This window comes from Solea senegalensis, linkage group LG1 (assembly GCF_019176455.1).
Source record: "Solea senegalensis isolate Sse05_10M linkage group LG1, IFAPA_SoseM_1, whole genome shotgun sequence".
Taxonomy (NCBI): Eukaryota; Metazoa; Chordata; class Actinopteri; order Pleuronectiformes; family Soleidae; genus Solea; species Solea senegalensis.
Window position 1 is genome coordinate 27737516 of NC_058021.1, and position 22667 is coordinate 27760182.

Consider the following 22667-nt stretch of genomic DNA (forward strand, 5'->3'; position numbering starts at 1 on the left):
GAAACTAGCCCACTTTCTAACCACCTTATTGCGTAAAATAAAGAAACAAAATTGTCATGGTGAAAATCTTAGTGGTACAAATTTCATAAGACCACTACCCAAACTGCATTTATATAGTTTTTAATGACGTGTAAATCATGCACACTGATCAGTTCAGGTTCAAGCTTTTTTGCATGCGTGTCAAAATTCAAACTCTTCAAACTTCCGATAAGACTTTTAACTTACGCATAATAAGCACTGTTTAAATCTTTTACCCCCCAAAAATTCTGACAGATTCATTTTCTGGTGAACTTTGGCCTAAATGAGCACAAAGTATACAACACACAACATCTGAAAGACAATTCTTCCTCCCACCTGAACAGAGTGCACATCAGAATGGAAAACACTTCCAGTGGAAAGACAGCTAAACAATCCGACTCCAAAGCAGTTCAGAAAAATGTCTCATTGATTCCAAGTGTGTGTTCTGTGTAGCCCCATGGCCTTAATTCCATTAGAAACAATGCAGGCACACAAACAGACAAGATGTGGAATATTACGTCCGCTGCTCACAATGACTCGCCTTTCCAGCATCGTGGTCAATTCAAATTATGACCAGATATGACCTAGGTCCTTAAAATAGATATGGAAACCAATATAGACACTGTACAGTAGATTTTTATCTTGGATACAGACTGAAGCTCACAATATGAAAGGTGAAATTTGCATTGATGAAGTGACGCGTAGTAGAGACAAGAGACAAAGTCCACAGTGTAATGCAGGCACATGGACAAAACTGTTCACCAAAAATGAACCATTTTCAACGGACTTATTGTCTTAAAGACAACTTAAATTTGGAGGAAACACACTTGATTTTAAAGATTACAACTGCTGATGTCTCTCTCATATTAGATTAAAAACTGCTAGATCATCCTGGTACAGAGAGCAGGGATGATGACAGTCACAGATTAAGATGCAGGTATCACTTTAAAATAAAATGTAAAAAAGTTGCAGTTTCATATGTGTGGTGATCAGCTATTTTTTTATTGTCAAATATCTGAAACTAAATATCAGGGGCGTTAAATGGTGATTGTAGCCCAAGATACATCTATTTTAAAAAAAGGATGCGGAAAACGTTCCCCATGTTTGCAGGTGAGAATTTAAGGAGGACTCACCAGCAGTGGAGCTGTGATACAGTCAGTCAGGAGCAGGGAGGCCCGACCTGGCAGGTGGCCCCGGGTCACTGTCCTCCCGCAGGTGTCGGCGTCTGAAAATGTAAAATGAAACTCAAGTTGAACTATCTATAAACCTGCAGACAATCGGTCTCAGGCTTATCATATGATATGCAAATGTCAGTACTCTTTTTTTACGTGACACCTCAACAACAAGAAATAATTAAAAAACAGTTACCATGGCAAGGTTGTAAACAGTGATTTGCCCTCATGCACTACCAAGTCTTCCTGGTGGAGTAGAGCCAAGTGCAAATTTTCCTTGGAACAAATAGACGTGCATAAAAACACACCACTTCCTATTGCACAACACTTCCGCTGATTCACTTCAGGTTTTCGACTAACCTCCCTGCTTCCTCCTGTACTAGTGTCATGACTAAATACACTCCAGCCAGCACATGCTTTGTGTGCACATTGTGTTCACTGACGAGGCAAACAATCCAAACTGCTAACTAAACAAGAACAAAAAAACACTGAAACACACCTTTTAAACGCAGTGAGTCACGTCATAATTCTCAGCTCTTAGGTTCAACTACGAGCCACGAGCTTTGAGGAGCCAGAACTGTTAGAAACAAGCTCAAGAGACTTTGAGACATTTAGGACGAAGACGATTCTCTTTCGACTTCAAACGCACAAGAAGTCGACCACAGACGCAAACACGATCAACTGAGATGTTGTGAAAATGGGCAAACTATAGAAAATAAAAAGGAAAAAGCCTAGAAATGATGGTGTAATAGTGGCTTTCCTCCATACTAACTGGCCGCGACCTTCTCCTAATCCAATAGGACTGACTTTCTGTGTGACATACAGAGGATCATGGGGGTATGAGGATCATGGGAGTCAGCCACACATCATGCCTACAGCTGAAGGGCGCAACAACTGACCAAATCCAGCCCCAAACAACCACGACAGAAGCCTACAGATAAGATAAAGTTACGGTATGAGTAGCAGCATGTTTAATATTTCTAAACTACTCCCCAGATATCTCGTCATTAAAAAGGAAACTACAAAAAAAACTGTTGATTTGAGTAAAAGTAACATGCCTTGTTTAATATATCTGAGATAATGTATTGTTTATATGTCTAACTTGATGTTTGTGTATATTATACACAGAAACATCTATGTTGCAAGTTAGACAGTGTGCAATAGTTTTGTCTTTTTTAATTTCATCATCTCCTTGCTACACACCCAATTTGGGACAAAAGGGTAAAACTACTACTTTTTTGAAACAACAAATCATAAAAAATTTATTAAATAATACTTCACTCTAACTTCAACCACAAAAAAAAAAGTTATAGAGCCTTTTCCATCTTAAATGCAACTTCATATTCAATGTTATTATGATTACTTTGGCCAATGAGCTGTTAGGCAGTAAAAAAAAAAAAATCCCCAGTGTCTTCCATCATTCACAGCTGAGGAGACCCACATGATGAGATCATTGAGGACACATTTTGTGAGAGTGTGTGCGTGTTGATTCAACCTTGCTCATCCCTTCAAGCAACAGTTAAATCCATCAGCCATCAGTGAAGCTGGAGCAGTGAAACAGTGGAGCTGGCGTTTCAAATAGCTTTGAGTCATCTGCTTGTCACGTGACAAATTCTTTGTTCTGCAGTAGTAAAACCTTCACCGAGTCATTTAAATGACACCAAGAGGTTAAAGCTTAACATCCAGAAATGAAATGCCCAAAAAAAACTTAGAAACACAACAATCCTCATGCTGCTTTATTCCCAAGGGATCAGAAGCAATGAAACTAATGTGGCTCAGAGTGCTTTCACTGAACTAAATGTTCACATCCTGCCGTTTCAAACACGTATTTCCTTGTTTTGATGCGTCACTTAGTTCCAGAGCATCTGTGTCGACGTAAAAACCGCACATGAAAAATGTATGCATGTGGATAAAACATCGCACCATTTCCACATTATAGAAGCAGCATGTAGTTAACATGCCACATACATTTGTTTCCCTTTAACTTCATTCCACCACATAAAAGGGGTCAATAATTGTGGGCCGGCATGTGTGAGCCTGCTACAGACTGTATGTGTGTGTGTGTGTGTGTGTGGCACAGAGTGCTGAATCTGCCTATAGACCAGAAACACTCTAGGTAATCAATAGGATCTATATGTGGAGTCTGTCTATTTGTCACGCACATAACCCGAGGCTTATAGTTCTGATGAAATTTGAGAAAAATATAAAAGCAGCAGCCTTTTTTTTTCTCCTGAGAGCGACTTTGACATAATGAAATTGGCCAAGAGCTGCTCTTCAACCCAAACAAATGGAATTAGCTTGTTTTGTAGCAAAAAGACCCAAAGAGTTTGCATGTTCTCCCCGTGTGCGTGGGTTTTCTGTGGGTTCTCTGGTTTTCTCTCACAGTCCAAAAACATGCAATGTGGGGATTAGGTAAATTGGTCACTATAAATTGACCATAAGTATGAGTGTGAGAGTGGATAGTTGTTTGTTTCTATGTACACCTGTGATGGACTGGCCAGCGCCAAAACCATCAATATTTAACTTTTGGAAAAAAATTCTCCACCAAGTGTCCTCACTTGATGACTCTTCACAGTGAAGCTTAACACAAGAAAGAGGACAACATGAATGAATGAATGAATGAATGAATGAATGAGGACAACAATTGAACTGTATATTCAGTTTTCAATTGATTATTAAAAAGTCGGTTAGTTATTGTCCACATTCATAATTATATTAAAAAAAAGACTCAAAACTGAAAAAGGTTGTCCACAATTGCATTGATAAAATTCTCTCTCCTCTGTTGTTCGAATATCCAATTAACATATTTGCTCATAAGGCCCATCCTTAGCCCATGGTAACGGTCGTATCATATGACCGTTACCATGGGCCATGTAATGCATCTTGTAACATAAGTTACCCTGAATTTTTAATCACTGCATGGCAACTGAGCAACTCATTCTACCATGATTTGATCAACTGTGTCATAAACTGCTAGGAAGTGGATCTTGTGGTGAGACTGTTGCTGTGACTCGTGAAACATGTTTAAGACTCCATTTAAAAACACTAATAAATCTTACTTTATAACTGCAGATGTAACTGTGCAGCGTATATGAATGCGTTCTTGTATTTGTTACCTCTTTAGGACCTTTTCTGGCATAAACTCTGACTTGGTCAGGACTAGTAGTCCTCCTGATGACTAAAAGCTGGTCCAAGTAAGGCAGAATCTTATTTCTGAGGAGCCGGTTAAGTTTAGGGATACAATTTGACTTGTGGTTAGGTTAAGGATACACATTAACTGGTTATGGTATAACGCTTTGTTTACACTGTCCAAATGAATGGAATTCAATGCAGTGTCCTAAGAAGAAAAGCTGCACAAACCTCAGTGTGTGTGTTTTATTGAGGAGCAGCCTGTATGGAACTGAAGCATGGAACGGCCCTTGTGGTGTGAGTTTCGACACCACTGAATAAAACTTCCATTAAAGCTCAAGTTGCCATGACAACTTGAATCCCCCCCTTCCCCTTCTGGCAAGTAGAGTTGGGATATCGACTGAAGGTGCCGAAGCCAGCGGAGCACAGCAGAGCCTCTGTGGAAAATCATTTCATCAAGAAGACTCCCACAGCTCAGTTACACGACTGGAGATGCTCCAAGTAAAATGTCACAACAAATAAACTTGTCAAGAGCTGCTTTCATCTCCACAACTCCAGAACTGGTTTAGATCAAACCAAGTGATCACAGTCAATCCAACCAGGCAGGCAGTGACACAGTTGCTTGTATACATACTTCATATTTTTAGTATTATGAGTCAGAGCTGCTTTTTTAAAGAAGCACAGGTTACATAACTTGCATAAGAGTTTCACATTGACATGTGTGACATGAGTGACGTGATTGTATTACATATATGTTCTATAATCACAATTCATTTGAATGTTAACATTTGAATAGCACAAGATACATTGGTTTGTCCTGAAGAAACCAGTTTTAAGTGACTTTAAATGTACTTATTGTTTGCGACATTCTGACCAAGCACTATGGGATACATTGAGGATGTTGTAAAAAGCTATATTAATGTATACATTTGACAGGTTAAATATGTTTTACTGATTTATTACCGTGTAGAAACAGAAAAGCAAATACATTGGCACATAAAAGAAGCTGACATCAGAGAATATTGGACATTTTTCTTTCACTATTAATTACTGATGTCACATCATTACTTTTTCTTTTGTGTCGAGTACTGAGAGGATTTTAATCATCAAATTCCAGACATGGTTAAATATTAATTAAAAGGCCAGTTAAGTGGGACAAAATTTCACCTCGGGTTTGTGCGACTCTCGAACATTATGTGAGCATGAAGGTTTGGTGCGGGGGCTGCACAGCAACAGTAACACACAAAAAAAACTGAATTTCCTGCTGGTCTGCCATCTGTAGCAACACCCTCTCTCCCTCCTTCTCTCTGCATGTCCACACTAACATGTACAGTAGGCAGCAACATGAGGAACTCATGTCAACATGCTACAATAATAGCATCAACAGAAATAGAGGAAGACTCATTTTTGTCTACTGAACACTTTAAGTGACCAATTCGCTTGATTATTAGTAGGAATATTGAGTAATTGTTGACTTGCACAAAAAAAGATTGATCTCAACTGTTTGCAAAGACAGCCTGAGGCAATTTCCTCTGTATGTGTGAAAGATGTTTGGGGTAGAGGTATATTAAATCCCCATTATTGTTTTTTCCCCCCCCCATTCTTTTTTAATGGGCCATGATATTTATAGCCTTATGTTGAGAGTCAATGCAAAGTCCACTTGGCCTTTTTCCCCACACAGTTGCTCTTAAAAGCTGGTGCTACACACAACTGAAAGCATCCTGTTGAATGATAGGCTGCCTGCAGGAGAGAAGAAAAAGAAAAAAGATCAGAGACTTCGCTCTCTCTTCTTATTATGCACGCGCTCAAGGCTTCAGATCAGCCAACATCACAGGGCGGAAGTGAGAAAGTTGAGAGGAATGCTCCGAGTCTACCAGCACAGCAGATCAGAAACGGGCACACACACACACACACACCGATTCATCCACATCAGAGACTCTGTGTACTGCGTACATCAAAAGTAGAAAACTCACCACTGCCACTAAAGGCTACAAAACACCACCAGCACAGCTCCAGACCATCCCTCTCTGCGGGCTGAAGAGCAGGGAGGGTGCAAAAAGGGTCAAAACTATCTCACAATCACTAAATCAAAATGCTTTGAAAGCAAGTGAAGGCCTTGCAAGTAGCAAAGTAAAGCTGCAGTATGTCAATTAAAAGTATAAACAAAATCTGCAAAGCCCATCAGCTCCTCGGACTCTGTAATATTCAGTAAAGGCGTGTTTTGAATCTTGTATCACACAGTGTTATGCCAGCGCTGCACACAGGAAGTGATTCGTTCTACATCAATACTTACAAAGGCAAGGATGAAAAAGCAAGAAGTAACAGGAGTAGAGTGTCGACTAAAGGTTTCAGAAGTGGATTCTTGGGATGGCTCTAAACCACTTTATGTCTGATACTATCACAACCTTAAGTATCTGAATATATTCCAATACTGATATCAGTCCAATGTAGTTTGTTTTTTTTTACCTCTTTTTATCATCTTAGCTGTTGATAAGACATCTGCATTGGAGCAATTACCACCTAGCGTTTGTATCAGATTTTTACTTTTTCCGATGACGCATACAGTGACAATGTCTCGTATTAGGCTGATAACAATAGCATTTATCTTAGAGGAAAAACTGTGATTTATTGTCATCCTTACTCTTGCAATAATTATACTAATACACCAGTATATAGTCAATATTTTAATTAACAAATTAAGGCGCTCTAAAGTAAACAGTCCCTGCCAGTTCACTCGCAGCTATGTTAAGAGATGCCCCATCCATGTTCAATACATAGACTTTATGCACTTTGTTATCCATGTTGTGAATAAATAGTGAAATCCTGCACTTTTAACTTTCCACAGACATTTTGTTTTCTTCAGTTAGACAGCTATCGTGATGAATCGCTACAGGATTGTTAAATTATTGGTACCGTGGACCATGAATCACATCATATTGTGAGGTAGCCTGTGCTTCTCAGCCCTAGTTTGAGGTGGTTTTAGATCACCTGTATGGGTATAAGTCATCTGTACGTGCCAACAGTGTTTTGTTATTACTCAGAATTCCTCAGGGAAGAAACAGAAGTTATGCACTGCAGCTTCAAATCAAGATATTGTTTATTTAACCAGGAAAAAAAGAGCTTCACTGAGAGACTGTCCTGGTCAAGACACAGACAGGCTACAAAAACATGTAATACAATCCCTTATTGTATACTCAGAGAAGGGATCGTGTAAAGCTGAATCAGACACACAGACCTCCTCTGAGGGTGGGGTGAGAGGTTCAGGGAGGGGGGCACGGGGCAGTCAGCCTTTCCTACTGACTGATTCAAGTGTCATCACTTCAGCTATGATCTGCTCGTGGACAAGAGCGGGCATGCAGCAGTGATGGAAGAGGGAGAAGTGTGTACACTCGAGTTGTAAATGAGATTTCTCAACAGGAGTCTGTGACTGATTTATTTTGAATTGTCAACTGATACGATCTCTGCAACATTAACCCAAGTGTGTCAATTAAAGGGACAGTATGGGATGTCTTTGAAGTTGAAGTTGAGGAATAGGACGGTCTTCTGCAGAGCTGATCAGTATGATCAGAAAGTCTTAACTTAATAACACATCCAGATAGTGTTATTGGAGTCAAATTGCTAGTTCATGCACACCTTCAGTTGGATTCAATCTGGCCTAAGCGCTCTTTGCATGCAGTGCAGCTCCCATCCTCTGCTTAAACCCAGAAATAAAAAGGAGTCAGTGCACAGATGAATAAGACGGCAACAGAAACATGGCAAATTTCAGGGCAGTACAATATTTAGACCATCGGCTTAAAGAAGTGGCTATTCGGTTATTAAGTTCATGGACAATAGGATGACTCTAAATGGTGCTCAACATGCTAACTACTCGCTGCAAGCTAATCCTCAAACTGCCTAATGCTAACGAGCTGAAATGGGTGCAGACTTAAATCAATAAACTGATTCCCCACTAGTGCTAGTTTACATATAAGGGCAGTAGTACAACTGAACAGCTTAGTCTAAATCTATGTTGTTGACTATGTTCACATACAATTTGTGCCTCTATATTCGAAAAACCACTTCATGGTCATGCAACATGAAAACAGTCATATTAGAATCATTGCTGTGTTTTACCTACATGCATGTCAGTTTTTTTCAGTGGGGGCTTTCTTTCACTTTCACTTTCAAAAACTCATCATCCTATGAATTGAGCCATGTCACGATCATGTTCAAGCAAAATGCTGAACAGGCCAAATCATTTAGAGGAAGTTAATACAAATAACTGCAGAAAGAGCAATATAATGGAGCAAGGGATCAATACTGCTCTGTTCTGCAGACAGCAGCACCTGGACAAACCCACTGCCTGCTCGGCAGAATTGTTTTAATTTTAAGATACTGCTTTATTTGACCTGCAGAGCTGCTGGTTGTTTTTGAGGCTGAATTATAACTCAAATGATTATGGTATTGTGTCAACCAACAAAGATGAAAACAGCTCTTTACAATGGGGGAAAGGCATAGCATTGAATAAATGGCTATAAAACAAGATTAAATTGGTCAATGATACATTTTCACTGTGGTAACAAATGCTAGCTACAGGAAATGTCACAACTATGCAGTAAAACTACACAATGGCACATCAGCTGAATGTGTTACGGCAATGACTCAGCTAGACGAGACATGCACTCAGGGTGAACACGTGTGTGTATCCATTTACTGCCGTGAAAATAATAAATAGTTCAAGTCTGTCAGCAGAAGACTTCAATGAACCTCATACCATGAGCGTAACTCAACCTGACGCCAGCAGCTCAGTGACACTGGGTGTGTCAGTCAGGCGAGTGGGGTTTGTTTGACAGTGGGTCCTCACCCCTAAGACACTTTGGGACATTCCTGTGAAGTCAATGGAAACTGTCCCTCTGCTTTTTCTTTCAACACTTCCCTTTAGGGGTTGCCACAGCCGATCCTCTGCCTCTGTATTGTTTTCAGTGATGTGCATGTTTAATTTGGCAAAGATTTTACACCTGCAGCACTGACAGAAAACTGTCCCAATGAGGCAAAACCCAAAATTGTAAATTTGTAATTACTTTCAACGGTCCGGTGCACTTCTAGGATGGATATTTTGAACAAACAAAAGTTCTCCAAGTCCAGTTGCACAATGGTCAGCATCAGCCAGGTGAAAATCTCTTTCGAAACCAAGCAAAACTGGCATTGAAACCGATATCTAATCGAAATTGAATCTAGACCTTATTCGAATCCAAATCAATACAGGAAATCAGTACCAATACCCAGCACAAATGAAGAAGCAAATTTATTTCTAATCAATGCATGGACACAAGTAATAAAAAACTCACTTTTAAAAGGGATTAATGCAAGTCTGTTTACAACTCCATCTTAAGGGCACTTAAGACTCCTGGAAAAAATGATTAATAATTAAAATTACCTGCCATCATGCTTCCTCTACTCTCTTGTTATCCCTCAACTCAGAGGTTCAAACTAAAAACACATTTGCTGAAGAAAATAAGAGGGGAAAACTGTGGGACTCCTCAAGGGTTTACTGAATTATTAGGTGTCTGACTGATTATTCCATTTTTTTTTCATCTACAGTAGGGCGATTTCCATAACCATATCCAACGTGTATCTGTTCCTCTTTATCAGCACCCATTATGTAAACACCAATTACGATACAATCTAATGCCAACAAAAACACTTGAATAAAACTCCAAAAGGTCATATGACTTATGGATAACGCCACTTTTAGATTTTAACTAAACACTAATAAATAAAAGCTTCAAGAAAGCCACTTCCTAACCTGGAAGCAAACCTTTGTTGTGCATGGCATTGGCAACGTAGCAGCACACCATCCAATCAATTTTTAATTTCTTAGAGAGGTCATGCCTAACAAAACTTGCATGCCCCTGCCTGCACTGGGCTGATTTATGAGAGAGTACATCGAGCCAAATGAGCCACTTTCTCATTACATGCTCGTATCACAAACCAAAGAGAAAAAAAAAAGCTTCTGCATGTGACTTCCTGAAGCAACACCAGATTTCACTTTGCTGTGGCAAGTAGCCTTTCCTCTCACTCTGGCAATCTTTTGCAACTTCTGCTTCAACTTTTTTTGTTTCTTCCATATATAAATCAAAAGAAGGGAGGAGGTAGCTCTGAGTGAGAACAGCAGTGAAGTGCTTCAACAGTCAGGCATCTGTTCACACCACTGCAGAGAGGGTATGAGACACAGCAGCAAGTCACACCTTGTCTCCGAGTTCTACATCTGTGGGAAAAGATGGGTATTTGTCATTATGAAAGCAGAGGTTTGTCTCGATGTATAAAAGAAAATGACAGTAAGTTTCTGTTTCTGAAACTGTAAATGTAGGGAAGACTGAGAGCAAACACAGTGTCTGCACTGCCGTGATAACAGACACCATCTCCTTATCCCCTACAAACACACATTTCAGAGCCACATCACTAAAGGCATGTCACTAGAAGAAGTTTAGGAGGATACACAACTGGTCCTAGAGTGAAAATATCTCAAAATGCTACTGTTGAGGTTTCGTGTGTACAACCAACATGCAACAATGATATCATAGCTCCACCTCTCTAACCTAACCCGAACGCCACTAGACATCACATACACAGTGCTGTTGGAGATTAGTATATGAAGACATTTCTTGAGACAACGCAGGGTTTATATATAAAAGAAAAAGATTGTATCGGGAAAGTTCTGTTTCTGTGTGGATAAGGTCTGAGAGAATGGACGAGTCCACAAACTTGTGCTTGTCAACACACAGAATCAAATCTGGCTTTCAAGATGTTTCACTTCCACTTTCAGGAGCTATGCAGACAGTGGGCAGAAAGGAAATAACACACTTCCGCTCTATGGTTCTACTGATGCAAGTAACCAAAAATCTTCACTCCAAATCAGAGATAGGGACAGCTTTATCAGAGGACCACATGAAAAGCCTTGTTAGATTCAAGTAATTCAACACATTTACTTTAGCTGATTCATGCTGCATTTCATTGAGTGATATTGCACTTTTCTTACCTTACATCATTTCATTTAGCTGTTTCTATATAACACAGATAAACACAATTGCAATGATTAATCAAATTACTTTAATGGTCAAATAATAATAATTGTGGTCAATACTTTTCAAAATGTGACAGTTTAATGGCTGCCTGTGTCACATCAACTGAAAACAGTTTGGCTTGGAAATGAGCTCATATTTTAGAATTTCTCCTGAACTCTATTCTAATTAAAAGGAATATCTCCCTCTTTACAGAAAATGTAATTCATACAAACAAATATTATAAATGTTGCTCCAGTAATAAAAAATAAATAAATAAATAAATTTAAAAAAGAGGTGGGCAAGATGTATATCGTCTGAGACATTATCGTTTTGGTTGTTAAAAAAGATATGTAAATTTAAATGATCTAGTATTTAAATGACAATGAGCAGGATTCAGTTTCAAATGACCACTAGTGGGCCTACAAGATCACATGACCTCTCATGAGCATCCTCCCTGCAACACAGGTTAGCAGCATGTGGTTATGCTAACAGGGAGACAACAGCCCCCACAACTAGGACTTTGAAATGACTATATTATTTGCTCTCGTTTGCTTGATGGCCAATTTACCTGACAGAGCATCTGACTGTTTACCCAGAATTCAATGTTTCAACACTGTAGTTCACTTATCAGTGTTTAATTTATTTATTGACTTTCTTTAAACTTAAGCGTTGAAGTAAACATTCAGGGTTGTTTTCCTGAAAAATTGTGTCCACTGATTTAATCTGTGTGAAACAATTAAAATCAAAGTTTTAAAAGGTTAGGATATTACGCAATGCATGTTTAGGGGGTTTTGAGTGAGGATGTTCAGATCACCCTTCAGCCTATCAGAAGAAGAGAAGACAAAACAAAGCAATCAAATAAATACAATGTCTTTCTGTTCCCCCACAAGCCATTTCCACCTTCTTCCCTCACATCCAAGGTGAAGTCATTGTGCCTTCTAAAGTGCCCCCATCTGTGTGTCGACTGAGTTACATGATCAAAAAATGCAGCAGTTCACACAGTTTACATGCAATCCTCTTCCCTTTTTCAATGACAAACACAAATTGCTTTCACAACCAGCCACCTGTTTCGGAAAGTGATTTCCTTCCACATACACAAAACTCGCAAAATGTGGTTGCTCATGGGCTGTAGTATATTGAGTCGCGGTTAGTTCATTCTCTGCAGTCAGCTGACTGTGACGATCTAGTGTCCAGCGACTTTGTTTTGTTTGGTTGAGTAAAAGTGGCTAAACCTGAAATTGTTTTAACATAGCAGCAATACAAACAAATATTATAAACATAAAATGTAAAATGTACAACAGTGGGAAAAAAAAATAGTGCAATAATAAAAGAGTGGCATAATGGAGTGCAATGTCATGAAGCAGGTTGTTCCTGCCAGCTGTAGTTGCATAAATTAATTTATTAAATAGTGTTTATCATCTGTAACTAGAGGTGTAATTCATGATTATTGTCATAATTGATTAACCTATCGATTATTGTCTTGATAATTTGAGTATTTGTTTGGTCACTCAAAACCGATTATCAATATGTTTGACTATTCATTTCGTAATCGAATGATCGCTGCAGCCCTACAAATACGACAGAAGCAGTAAGTTGAGGTTAATGAAATCTACTTCACAAGCTGTAAAACAGAAATTCCGACTAAAATTGGAACGCGCCACAAGATTTTAATTCATGTCCCATCCACTGATAACTGGGGTTTTTTGACATTCCCTCAACAAGATTCAATCTTGAAACAATTATTGCAATACATTAATATTAATGCAAATGGCAGCCATGTTGGAATCCTAAATCGGGGTTTATTAAATTTACTTTCCGAGCTGTAAAACATAAATTCCGACTACAGCTGAATGCACCACATCATTTCATCTCAATTCCCCATCATCATCCAGTCAATTGAAAACCACAAACAACTGGGGATTTCAACTTACCCACAACAGCAAGATTCAATCGATACCGCGATAATTTCTTCCTTAATCGTATGGTGTTAGGCTCTTATCGCCCAGCCCTCGCATGAACCGAGCCCCAGCTGTCACAGCGTGTACATTTCCTTTAATGCAGCTTTAACGAAGCATCGCATAAACAGCCTGTAAGCGAGCAGCACTAATCCAAGACACACGGTTTCAGTTCAGAATCAGTTCGGATAATTTCGGCTCACTTTACCGCACATGCGATAGCGTGGCTTTGCGAATAAATGGGTCAAGCATTACAACATTCAGCGGCAGTGGTGGAATAAATAGGTAAAAAATGGAGCAGGCGTTGATGCTGTAGCGTTGACGTGAAAAGAGGGAAGTTAACGGTGCTTCGGTGATGTGACACATACGGATACGTGATACATTTATCCCCGTATTCGTTGGACCAAAACTTAGCGATGCCTGCTTTTTGATTTTCGCCACTCACGTTTATGACTCACCATTCATTTCAGCAACGAAGGACACGGGGCTACGAGTGAATGGCAACCGGTGGGTAGTAAACGCGGCCAGTTAAGGAGACACAAATGTATGACATAAATGAATAAAGCAGCGTCGATTTTCATGATTTTATCATTTACCTTTATGGTGGTGGAGAAAAGGACGGGCTGGAAACACCACGCTCTCACACTCGGGTGGCGGTACGAGCTGAAAGCAGAAGAAGAAGAAAAGCGATTTGCGGCTGCTGCTGTTTCCGGGTTAGTTATCGAACGTCAAACATGAGGGGAGCTCGCTCTGTGTCACCTTTGAGCGCGGACGGAGAGGGGGGGGCGGATACACCTTTTCGCCACCCAGCTCAAGATATACCCGCCCGCTTAACGGAGACACGTGGATGTGTTTCAACAGTGACCCGCACCGATAATATATCTCACCAAATTAGGCTGCTGCACTTTTAGAAAACACATTAAACAACGTCTTCAAACCAGAAAATCTCAAAGTTTTCTTTTAAGTGTCCATAAGCAAGATGATAATATAGAGGCATAACAAACTCCAGAGGGCGCTGTTGTTTTATTTCATTCTCCTTTTTAATCCCAGGTCACTCATACTATACATGTTTGGTAAAAGATAATCCCTGTTATTAATGTGATGCACTTTATGGGTTACTTTAATACAGTATTTGATTATTTTTTTATTTAACTTTTATTTATTACACATTGAGATTATAAATCTATTTTTGTGTGTCCTGGCCAAGACTGGCGGCAGCAGCACAGTTACAAACAAACAAGGTTACAACTGTGAAGATTTGTGTATTGTTTTTGCTCTTGTTACTATTCACTGGTTATTTATCTACACATTATGCTGTTTCTTAGTTATTTGCAACAGCTTTTATAATTTGTTACTTCGTTTTTAAGGGAAGAAAGGTCCACTGTATAAGCCTGTGGCTTCTTGACCTCGCCTACCACATTTATAAAAAACAAAACTTCTGTATGTTATGCTATTTGTGTGTGCAAAAATGAACTAAACTAAACACTGTATGTTGCAAATACCATGTGCCATGAGTCAATTTTGTAATCACCCACTTTTGACTGTCCTAGTGTTGTGAAATGAAGTTTAATACATAAAAATTTAAAAATACAATTTTAACTATCCTTGTGAATACATACAGTATATAGTCCAATGCTCCTGCAGCAGATATTTACAATCAGGTGTTTGTTTAATATTAAAAACATGTATATTTTATCTCTTATTCTCCAGTTCTCATAGTGTTCTGCCTCCCTTTCAAACAGGTGACCAGCAGGAAATGTTTGAAATAAACTATCTATAGGGAGAGGCCACATTAAAAAGACACACACCTGACTGTAATTTGAGATTATTAGGTGATTATTACGTCATCCATGCTTGTGAACTTTAATGCAAACTCACTGCGTCACACTGAGTCAAGGCTGGAGCATTTTCACTATTTCTTATTGTAAATAGTTGTTAAAAAAATAAAAATAAAAGAGCCATCTGAAAACATGGCATCATTTTATTCCCCTGTTTCCAAACTACTCGGCGGGTTAAGCAGATCCACTCTTCAGCACCTGGTGCTAATTAAGCCTAATTAAGCAGCACACCTGTTGTCAGAGTGGCCCCTTGAAGCCTATAAAGTCAGTGCAAAAAGGGTCACATCCATTTGACAGAAGAATTGGCGTGAAAAACAACAACTGCTGTTTCATCTCAGAATAATTGTGCAGTTTGTGAGCAAACCTGCTGCCTACCAGCCATGGGGAAAGAGAAGACTCACGTTAACGTGGCCATTATCGGCCACGTCGACAGCGGCAAGTCCACCACCACTGGACACCTCGTCTACAAGTGTGGCGGCATCGATCAGAGACGACTGGAGAAGTTTGAGAAGGCTGCTGCACAGGTGAGGAAGAGGGGGGAAAGTCCCACAAATGTATTTATGTTGGGTTTTCTAATTCTTTTTCCTTTTTATAAAAAAAATGCTGTTTTTGTTACAGATGGGGAAGAGTTCCTTCAAATTTGCCTGGGTGTTGGACAAGCTGAAAGCAGAGAGGGAGCGTGGAATCACCATTGACATTTCACTGCTTAAGTTTAACACCCAAAAGTACAGCATGACTATAATCGATGCTCCAGGCCATCGTGACTTCATCAAAAACATGATAACAGGGACGTCTCAGGTAAATGAATGGAGCACATGCATGGTTGCATTTACATGTACAGTATATCCCATAATATGTCTTTAATGATGTACCCCACGTGTGATTTCAGGCTGACGTTGCCCTCCTGGTGGTCTCAGCAGCCAAGGGAGAGTATGAGTCTGGTGTGTCCAGAAGTGGTCAGACCAGAGAGCACGCCCTGCTGGCCTACACGCTGGGCGTCAAGCAGATCATCGTCTGTGTGAACAAAATGGATCTGACTGAACCGCCTTACAGTCAGAAACGCTTTGAAGAAGTGGCGCGAGGCGTGAGCGGCTTCCTCAGGAAGATTGGCTACGACCCTGTGACTGTGCCCTTTGTTCCAATCTCTGGTTGGACCGGGGAGAACATGATCACTGCGACTCAGAAGGTAAGTGGTTTTGGCTTGAAATCACTTGAAAAGTGACTTGCAACATATTAAAGTGTTGTCTCTGTGCAGATGCCTTGGTTCCAAGGATGGAAAATCAGACGGAGAGAAGGGAGTTCAAGTGGAAAAACTCTACTGGAAGTTCTGGACTCGATTCAGCCACCTGTGCGCATCATTAACAAGCCTTTACGATTACCTCTGCAGGATGTCTACAAGATTGGAGGTAAAGATATTGAAATCAATCGATTGATTCTAGGTGGTCAAAATGAGGATCAGGTGCTGACTGTTGTTTCCAGGTGTTGGGACTGTTCCAGTGGGCAAGATTGAAACGGGTGTCCTCAAACCCGGAATGACCCTGATGTTCTCACCTGCCAAGCTCACGGCTGAGGTCAAGTCCATTGAGATGCACCACCAGGGGCTGCAGACGGCTCTTCCAGGACACAATGTTGGCTTCAACATTAAGAATGTCTCTGTCAAGAACCTGCGGCGCGGAGACGTGGCGGGCAACGCACAGCAGGATCCTCCGTCAGACGTCAGCAGCTTTGAAGCTCAGGTCGGTAAATGCAGGAGAGTGTGTGTGTGAGACCCTAAAGTGTTCCACTCATCTCCTGACAGTGTTTTTGGTCTCTAGGTGATTATCCTGAACCATCCAGGGAAGGTGAAAGCCGGCTACTCCCCTGTGCTGGACTGCCACACTGCCCACGTCACCTGCCGCTTTGCCGAGCTGAAGGAGAAGATTGACCGTCGCACAGGCAAGAAGCTGGAGGACCAGCCACAGGTGCTGGTGTCTGGAGATGCTGCCACTGTCAAACTGGTTCCCATCAAGCCCATGTGTGTGGAGAGCTTCTTCACATACCCTCCCTTAGGTACAGTATCAGACCTTGTGTTAAAGGTAAAATATTAATGTTGACTTTCTATGATTTTAATCTGTCTTGTGCTCCATAGGTCGCTTTGCAGCCAGAGACCTGAAACAGACGGTGGCTGTGGGCGTCATCAAGTCAGTGGTGAAGGAGCAAGGCTCCAGACCACAGAAAGTGTGTAAATAGGTGTAATTTTTGTTTACCAGGATTTTGGTAGAAGTGCTTTAAGTGTACAGTTAATTTTATTAAGACTGAATCTTTGTGTTCTGACACAAAGTATGCTTTTTGTGTTTTGAAGTGTACAGTATTCCTGTGTTTAAATCCAAAAAGAAGCTTTAAGAATTGGATGATGTATTTCTGTTTAAAACGTGACATCAGAATTGAGATGACAAAATAAAAGGAATTGTTTGGAGAATTTGCACTTGTGAGTTCAGTTATTGTGGAATTTAGAAATGTTAACAGTTTTCAAGGTGTGCTGGAGTTTGTCATTGGACACTACATGTTTGATTAAGAGCAGCACAAATGTTCAGTATTTCAAGGGGAATGTTCAGAATGACTTGGGCATAAGTACTTGGTATCTTGCTGGCTATAAAATGTTCATGGCCAGGGTTTTCTGACCTAGTTGAGTCTTAAATCAGGACTTTTCAACTCGGGTCCTGCATAGTTTTCAGATGTTTCCCTGCTCCACCACACCTGTTTCAAAGGGGTCATTATCAGGCTCCTGCAGAGTTTGCTGATGAGCTGATTATTTGAATCGGGTGTGTTGGAGCAGGGAAACATCTAAAACATGCAGGGCAGGGAGTCCTTGGCACCAGGATTAAGAAATCCTGTCTTAAACGATCATGACAAAATGTTTCTCTTAGATGAGGATTTTTATACCATTATCCTTTTAATCACATGTTAAGATAATCCTTAAGGTTAAAAGGAAACTGATATGGTGACAAATATCTCATACTATTGTGCAAGAGTTTTTTTTTTTTTTAAGGCACAATCACCAAAATTGTACTGCTATACTCATATAAGCAATTATAGCTGCATAAAAACAATTTTCTCTAAAATTCCAGGAGAAGACAAATCTGAATCATGTGGTAACTTAAGTACAGGAGCAGGCTGAGGGTTGAAGTACAGCACTTTAATGATACAATGGGTTGATGGGGTTTATTTTCCTTAACATGGAGGGGGAAAAAACTGCAAGTCAGTGAGGACCTGGTGAAAATACATTGGCTCTCCTGCCTTTTTTTTTTTCTTTTTTTTTTTTACAAAGTCCACTCTTCATTTCAAAGACATCTCTGGTTCACATGCAGCAAACCTAGGAAATGTACTGAATCCAGTAACATGGAATGATATTACATGACTCAAATGAAATATATAATAAAAAAAATTCAAGCTCATGAGGTTTTACAAGACACTGAATTGTCAACACAGGTTGATGTGAAACTTCTAGCCTGTCAGGAAATCAAGTTATTGCTAAGATGTCCTCTCTAGGGTTCCCATACTTGTCGATGTTAATATAGTGGCTTTAAAAAACAGGACACCACGCATGTGAGTGTGTGTACTCCCGCTTCAATAATAGTGGCTCTTTAAAACCCCTGAGGTGAGCGTCTTTGAACGCAGCACTCCACTCAATTCCAGTCATTGTTACGCCATGCACAGAAAAAGGTCAAAGGACTGTGGAGAGATGGGAGTCGAGTCCACGCACAGAGCATACACACAGTGAACAGTGTAACGAGGGGTAAATTAGTGACCGACAGTGAACCACAGGCCTTGATATTCCACCACACGGTAGCAGCAGGTTTTCTATACTGTAAAACAACCGTATAATACGTGTATACACACACAAAGCAAGCAAGAACGAGGAGTACATTGAATGAAAGTCTTCATCTCGGAAAAGATCAGTGGGTAGAGACTCCTGCCCCTTCAGTCAATTATGGTGGCAAACAGGGATGCAAGACACAAATAGTGACATGACCTATTTCACATTCCTTTTTCCTATTTGTCCTTTTTTTTTTCTTTTCTTTTCTTCTTTCCCCGGAAATATAAGCTGATAATTACTCGAGGGCCAGTAAAAGTAATACAGATAAAATTCATGCTCTGCCGCCCTGATGCTTAATCGGAGCGGGCGTAGAGCAGTGGTACATGTTTTGTACAATAAAACATGTATGTACACTCACACACAAATATATATATTTACATACATATATACACAGTAACAGCATAAACATAGACTTTATTTGTTTTTTTTTTTTAGGTTAAGTGCTAGGGTTCTGAGAGTGGCTCCGTCGCAGCCGTGCTATAGGGTTAAGATAATACTGGTAGAGGAAGAATACACACATTCTTTGTACAGCATGGATGAAGGCCATCCATGGCTAGATGATCCTTCTTGGGTTGCTTGTTTTTTTTTCTTTCCTTTAGACACTTGTCCTGTGACAAGAGGTGTTAGTTATGATCGCTATTTACAGGAGCTTCCGCTTTAGGGAGAGGCGTAGTGCAAGGCTTTCTGTCAGTCACTCAGGATGTGCACAAAAGACATAGGGAACACCCCTTTTCTTTCTGGATCTCCTTCAATGTGCCCGATCTGGAAGGAGAAAGGAAAAAGATTATTATCCGGCATTAAAGTGGTGGGTATTTTTTATTTATTTAGTTTTGTCTGAAAACCGTGTGAACACCCCAGAGCTCTTGAGGTGAAGTGTAGCGAGGCTGGACTTACCCACCACTCCTGGTCCTCCTCTCCTGTAACTATGATCACTTCTCCTTCAACAAACGTCAGTTCATCGTCGTTGTCGGCCTGACAGTCGTAGATGGTCTTGACCCGGCGAGTTTTACTCTTCCCCTGAATGTAAAACACATCAAAACGGTTATAATCGACACACACAAACACTACTTTTCTTTTATTGTAAAGGTCTAGTGCAGTGGTTCTGAAACTGGAGATAAGAGAATAAGAGAATTTTTATTATTATTTGTTATCACAAACCCTGGTGATAGACAGAAGAACAGTATTTCTAATTTTCCTCCAAGTACCACCAGAGGAAGCTCACATACCACAGTTTGAGAACCATGGGGGTTCTGGAGTTTATTTATCCAAACACGAAACAATAAGAGAGTGGCCTGGAGCACAGTAAATTGTAACTAAAATATCGCATTGTTACTCTAGGTTTGGACAATCTGCTTTTTCTGTAAAAAGGCCGTCATTTATGGAATTCCATACCAGATTAAATTGTGCATAATATATACAATCTTTTACTTTAGGCTCAAATCAAATCGTTTTACATACAAAAGCCCAACTAGGCACTGGAGACGTAAATTAGCATTTGCTATATATAGCTTGCAGCATGTCCGCTTCATGCTCCGTCTTGGAACTATGTAACACTGCATTATCCCTATTGAATGAATGGATGAATAAACAAATACATTTTTGTATAAGTGTATGATTGGAATAGGTAGGTTTAGAATCAGCCTTTATATAAACTTAAAGGCACAGTGAGTCAATTCTGCCAGTAGGGGTCTCTCAATAGGAACAACAACAAAAGACCAAGTAGCCGAATGAAAAATAACACTGGCTAATTAGTGGTACCAATTATTTCCTTCATCACTCTGAAATGTCATAGAAGGTTTGATCCTGAACTTCCTGAAAAATTAAATTGTCTGTTACTTTGAAAAAAATCTAGTTCTGTGGATTTGAAGAGTAAAATATATGAGAGTCTTGATGTTTTTAGATATTTTAATGCAAAAATGTCTTGTGTTGCCATGTTTTAACAGCAGCCCTTTAGGACTAATCAACCAGAGGGGTTGGGGTTTTTGGGGTTTTTAAAGCAGAAGCTTACAACGTCAACAAAGACGAGCTGTATCTGCTCTGGTGTGTGAAGGCCACCGTATTTCCTTGACATGCTTGGGAATGGGAGGAATGAGTGAAGGATTCCATAGTTTTTCTGTTTATCTGCACTGACTGGACCTTTAATTTACTTTGTAAACTCACTGCGACCATGAGGACTCTTTAAAAACCGACCAGGCAACACAGAGGGACAAAAAAAAAAATCCAAATACACAAGTAACCCAAGTTCAGGACAATAAATCTTAAAAGAGATAAAAAGAAATCAATAAAAGAGAAGGAAACTGTAAAATAAGAATGCCTTTGGGCCACAAGGTGATTTCCAAACGACTCAGATCACGTGACTCTTTCAGTTACACTGTAATGCGAGCGGGAATTTTTGAAAAATATGATTTAAAACTGAAACTGAACCAGCAAGGGGACTAAATTCTGCAGATGTTACATTTGAATACAGTTTAAGTTTAACACAACTGCTCCAGACGGAAGTCCAATATTTTTGTTAAAAAGAAAATCATGCATAAAAAGGTGAAAATATACTAATAGTTTCAGAAAAAACACAATTAATTGTGACTTGATAGCAGTTTGTAAGAATCAGTGATGTCTAACAGTGAGACGACTGATAACAAATGGAGGACTCTTCACATACCACAAACATGTCCTTCTTCATCTCTTTCAGTGGAAGATTCCACTTTAAACCCACACACTCTGGCTGGTTTATCCAGATTGTGTTGCTGTAGAAACATGCCAGCAAAAGATGGCTGCCGCAGTAAAGAATGGCCTTTGCCTTAAGTCCATATTAAAATGTTGCTTATAAAACCCCTTAAATGGTACACACTGACTCGTTAATTGTTTGATCGAGAACAAGGTTGAGTGCAGTCCTACCGTGTTGATCTTTCTTGGTAGTGGCACAGGAGTCTCTGCGGTTCCCGCTGGCGTCCCGTTGGTGTCCTCAGCAGGTTGGTGGGAGGGCGTGGCTATATTGGGCTGCTGATTAGGTGAGGGCGAGTCTTGCGGCTGCGGCTGAGCTTGAGGAGGCGGCTGCGGTTGAGGCTGCGCCTGAGCTTGAGGTTGCGGCTGAGGTTGAGGTGGAGGAGGAGGTTGCGTTTGAGGCCGCTGCGGCGTCTCTCCGGGAGGTGGCCTCGGCGCGGACTCTGCCACTCCAGGTTTGGGGGGGATGTCTGCGAGATGAGGCTTGGGAGGGAGGTCTTTGAGCTGGGGTTTGGGCGGAAGGTCTCCCAGCTGCGGCTTAGGAGGGAGGTCAGACAGCTGCGGCTTTGGGGGAAGTTCTCCAGGTTTTGGGGGGAGTTCAGACGGCTGCGGCTTGGGGGGCAGGTCTCCCAACTGGGGCCTTTCTGCCAGAGGAGCCTTCTGTGGAGTGTCAGTTGCAGGCGGGGACTTCTGGAAGACCTCTGGAGGAAGGTTGGGTTTGTCGATAGACGGGTGGTGTATAGTGTCAATCTTCCGCAATGCCACTGTGGAGAGCAGCAGAAAGTCCCTCAGTCATAACTTAGTCCTTAATTAATCCCACAATGGGGACAGTTACAGTGTCACAGGTAATAAATAATAATCTGTGAATGTACAATATAGAAAAAAAATGAAGTATGGGCTTGATATTTACAGTATAAACCGGATTGAACATGAGA

General features: G+C 40.4%; 3 protein-coding genes across 8 annotated transcripts in view; 1 reads left to right on the forward strand and 2 right to left on the reverse strand.

Annotated features, from left to right (window-relative positions):
* fam49bb (family with sequence similarity 49 member Bb) overlaps positions 1 to 14036 on the reverse strand; it is a 36976-nt gene extending 22940 nt beyond the window's left edge. The window contains exons 1-2 of the mRNA XM_044038890.1: positions 13914 to 14036; positions 1152 to 1243 (exon numbers count right to left, since the gene is read on the reverse strand). The gene's annotated coding sequence lies outside the window, so the exon portion shown is untranslated. The remainder of the gene's footprint in view (positions 1 to 1151; positions 1244 to 13913) is intronic.
* A 1390-nt stretch (positions 14037 to 15426) lies between these two features.
* On the forward strand, positions 15427 to 17619 carry si:dkey-37o8.1 (Elongation factor 1-alpha-like). Its single transcript, XM_044045390.1, has 7 exons — positions 15427 to 15679; positions 15774 to 15953; positions 16045 to 16341; positions 16411 to 16561; positions 16635 to 16891; positions 16970 to 17204; positions 17284 to 17619. The coding sequence occupies exons 1-7, from the start codon at positions 15536 to 15538 to the stop codon at positions 17382 to 17384; spliced, it is 1365 nt and encodes a 454-aa protein (XP_043901325.1). The 5' UTR covers positions 15427 to 15535; the 3' UTR covers positions 17385 to 17619.
* A 690-nt stretch (positions 17620 to 18309) lies between these two features.
* Positions 18310 to 22667, reverse strand: part of asap1b (ArfGAP with SH3 domain, ankyrin repeat and PH domain 1b) — a 57448-nt gene continuing 53090 nt past the window's right edge. For all 6 annotated transcript variants that reach the window (XM_044045344.1, XM_044045361.1, XM_044045333.1 and 3 more), the window contains 3 exons: positions 21907 to 22496; positions 19906 to 20028; positions 18310 to 19773 (listed from right to left, as the gene is read on the reverse strand). In XM_044045344.1, the coding sequence (XP_043901279.1) occupies positions 19699 to 19773; positions 19906 to 20028; positions 21907 to 22496 (788 nt within the window). In that variant the 3' untranslated portion in view covers positions 18310 to 19698. The remainder of the gene's footprint in view (positions 19774 to 19905; positions 20029 to 21906; positions 22497 to 22667) is intronic.

Excerpts from the sequence above, each read along its gene's own strand:
- si:dkey-37o8.1 (XM_044045390.1), top strand. The coding sequence starts at position 15,536 with ATGGGGAAAGAGAAGACTCACGTTAACGTGGCCATTATCGGCCACGTC. Across the intron at positions 15,680-15,773 it reads TTGAGAAGGCTGCTGCACAG|ATGGGGAAGAGTTCCTTCAA; the intron begins GTGAGGAAGAGG and ends TTTTTGTTACAG. Across the intron at positions 17,205-17,283 it reads CTTCACATACCCTCCCTTAG|GTCGCTTTGCAGCCAGAGAC; the intron begins GTACAGTATCAG and ends TGTGCTCCATAG.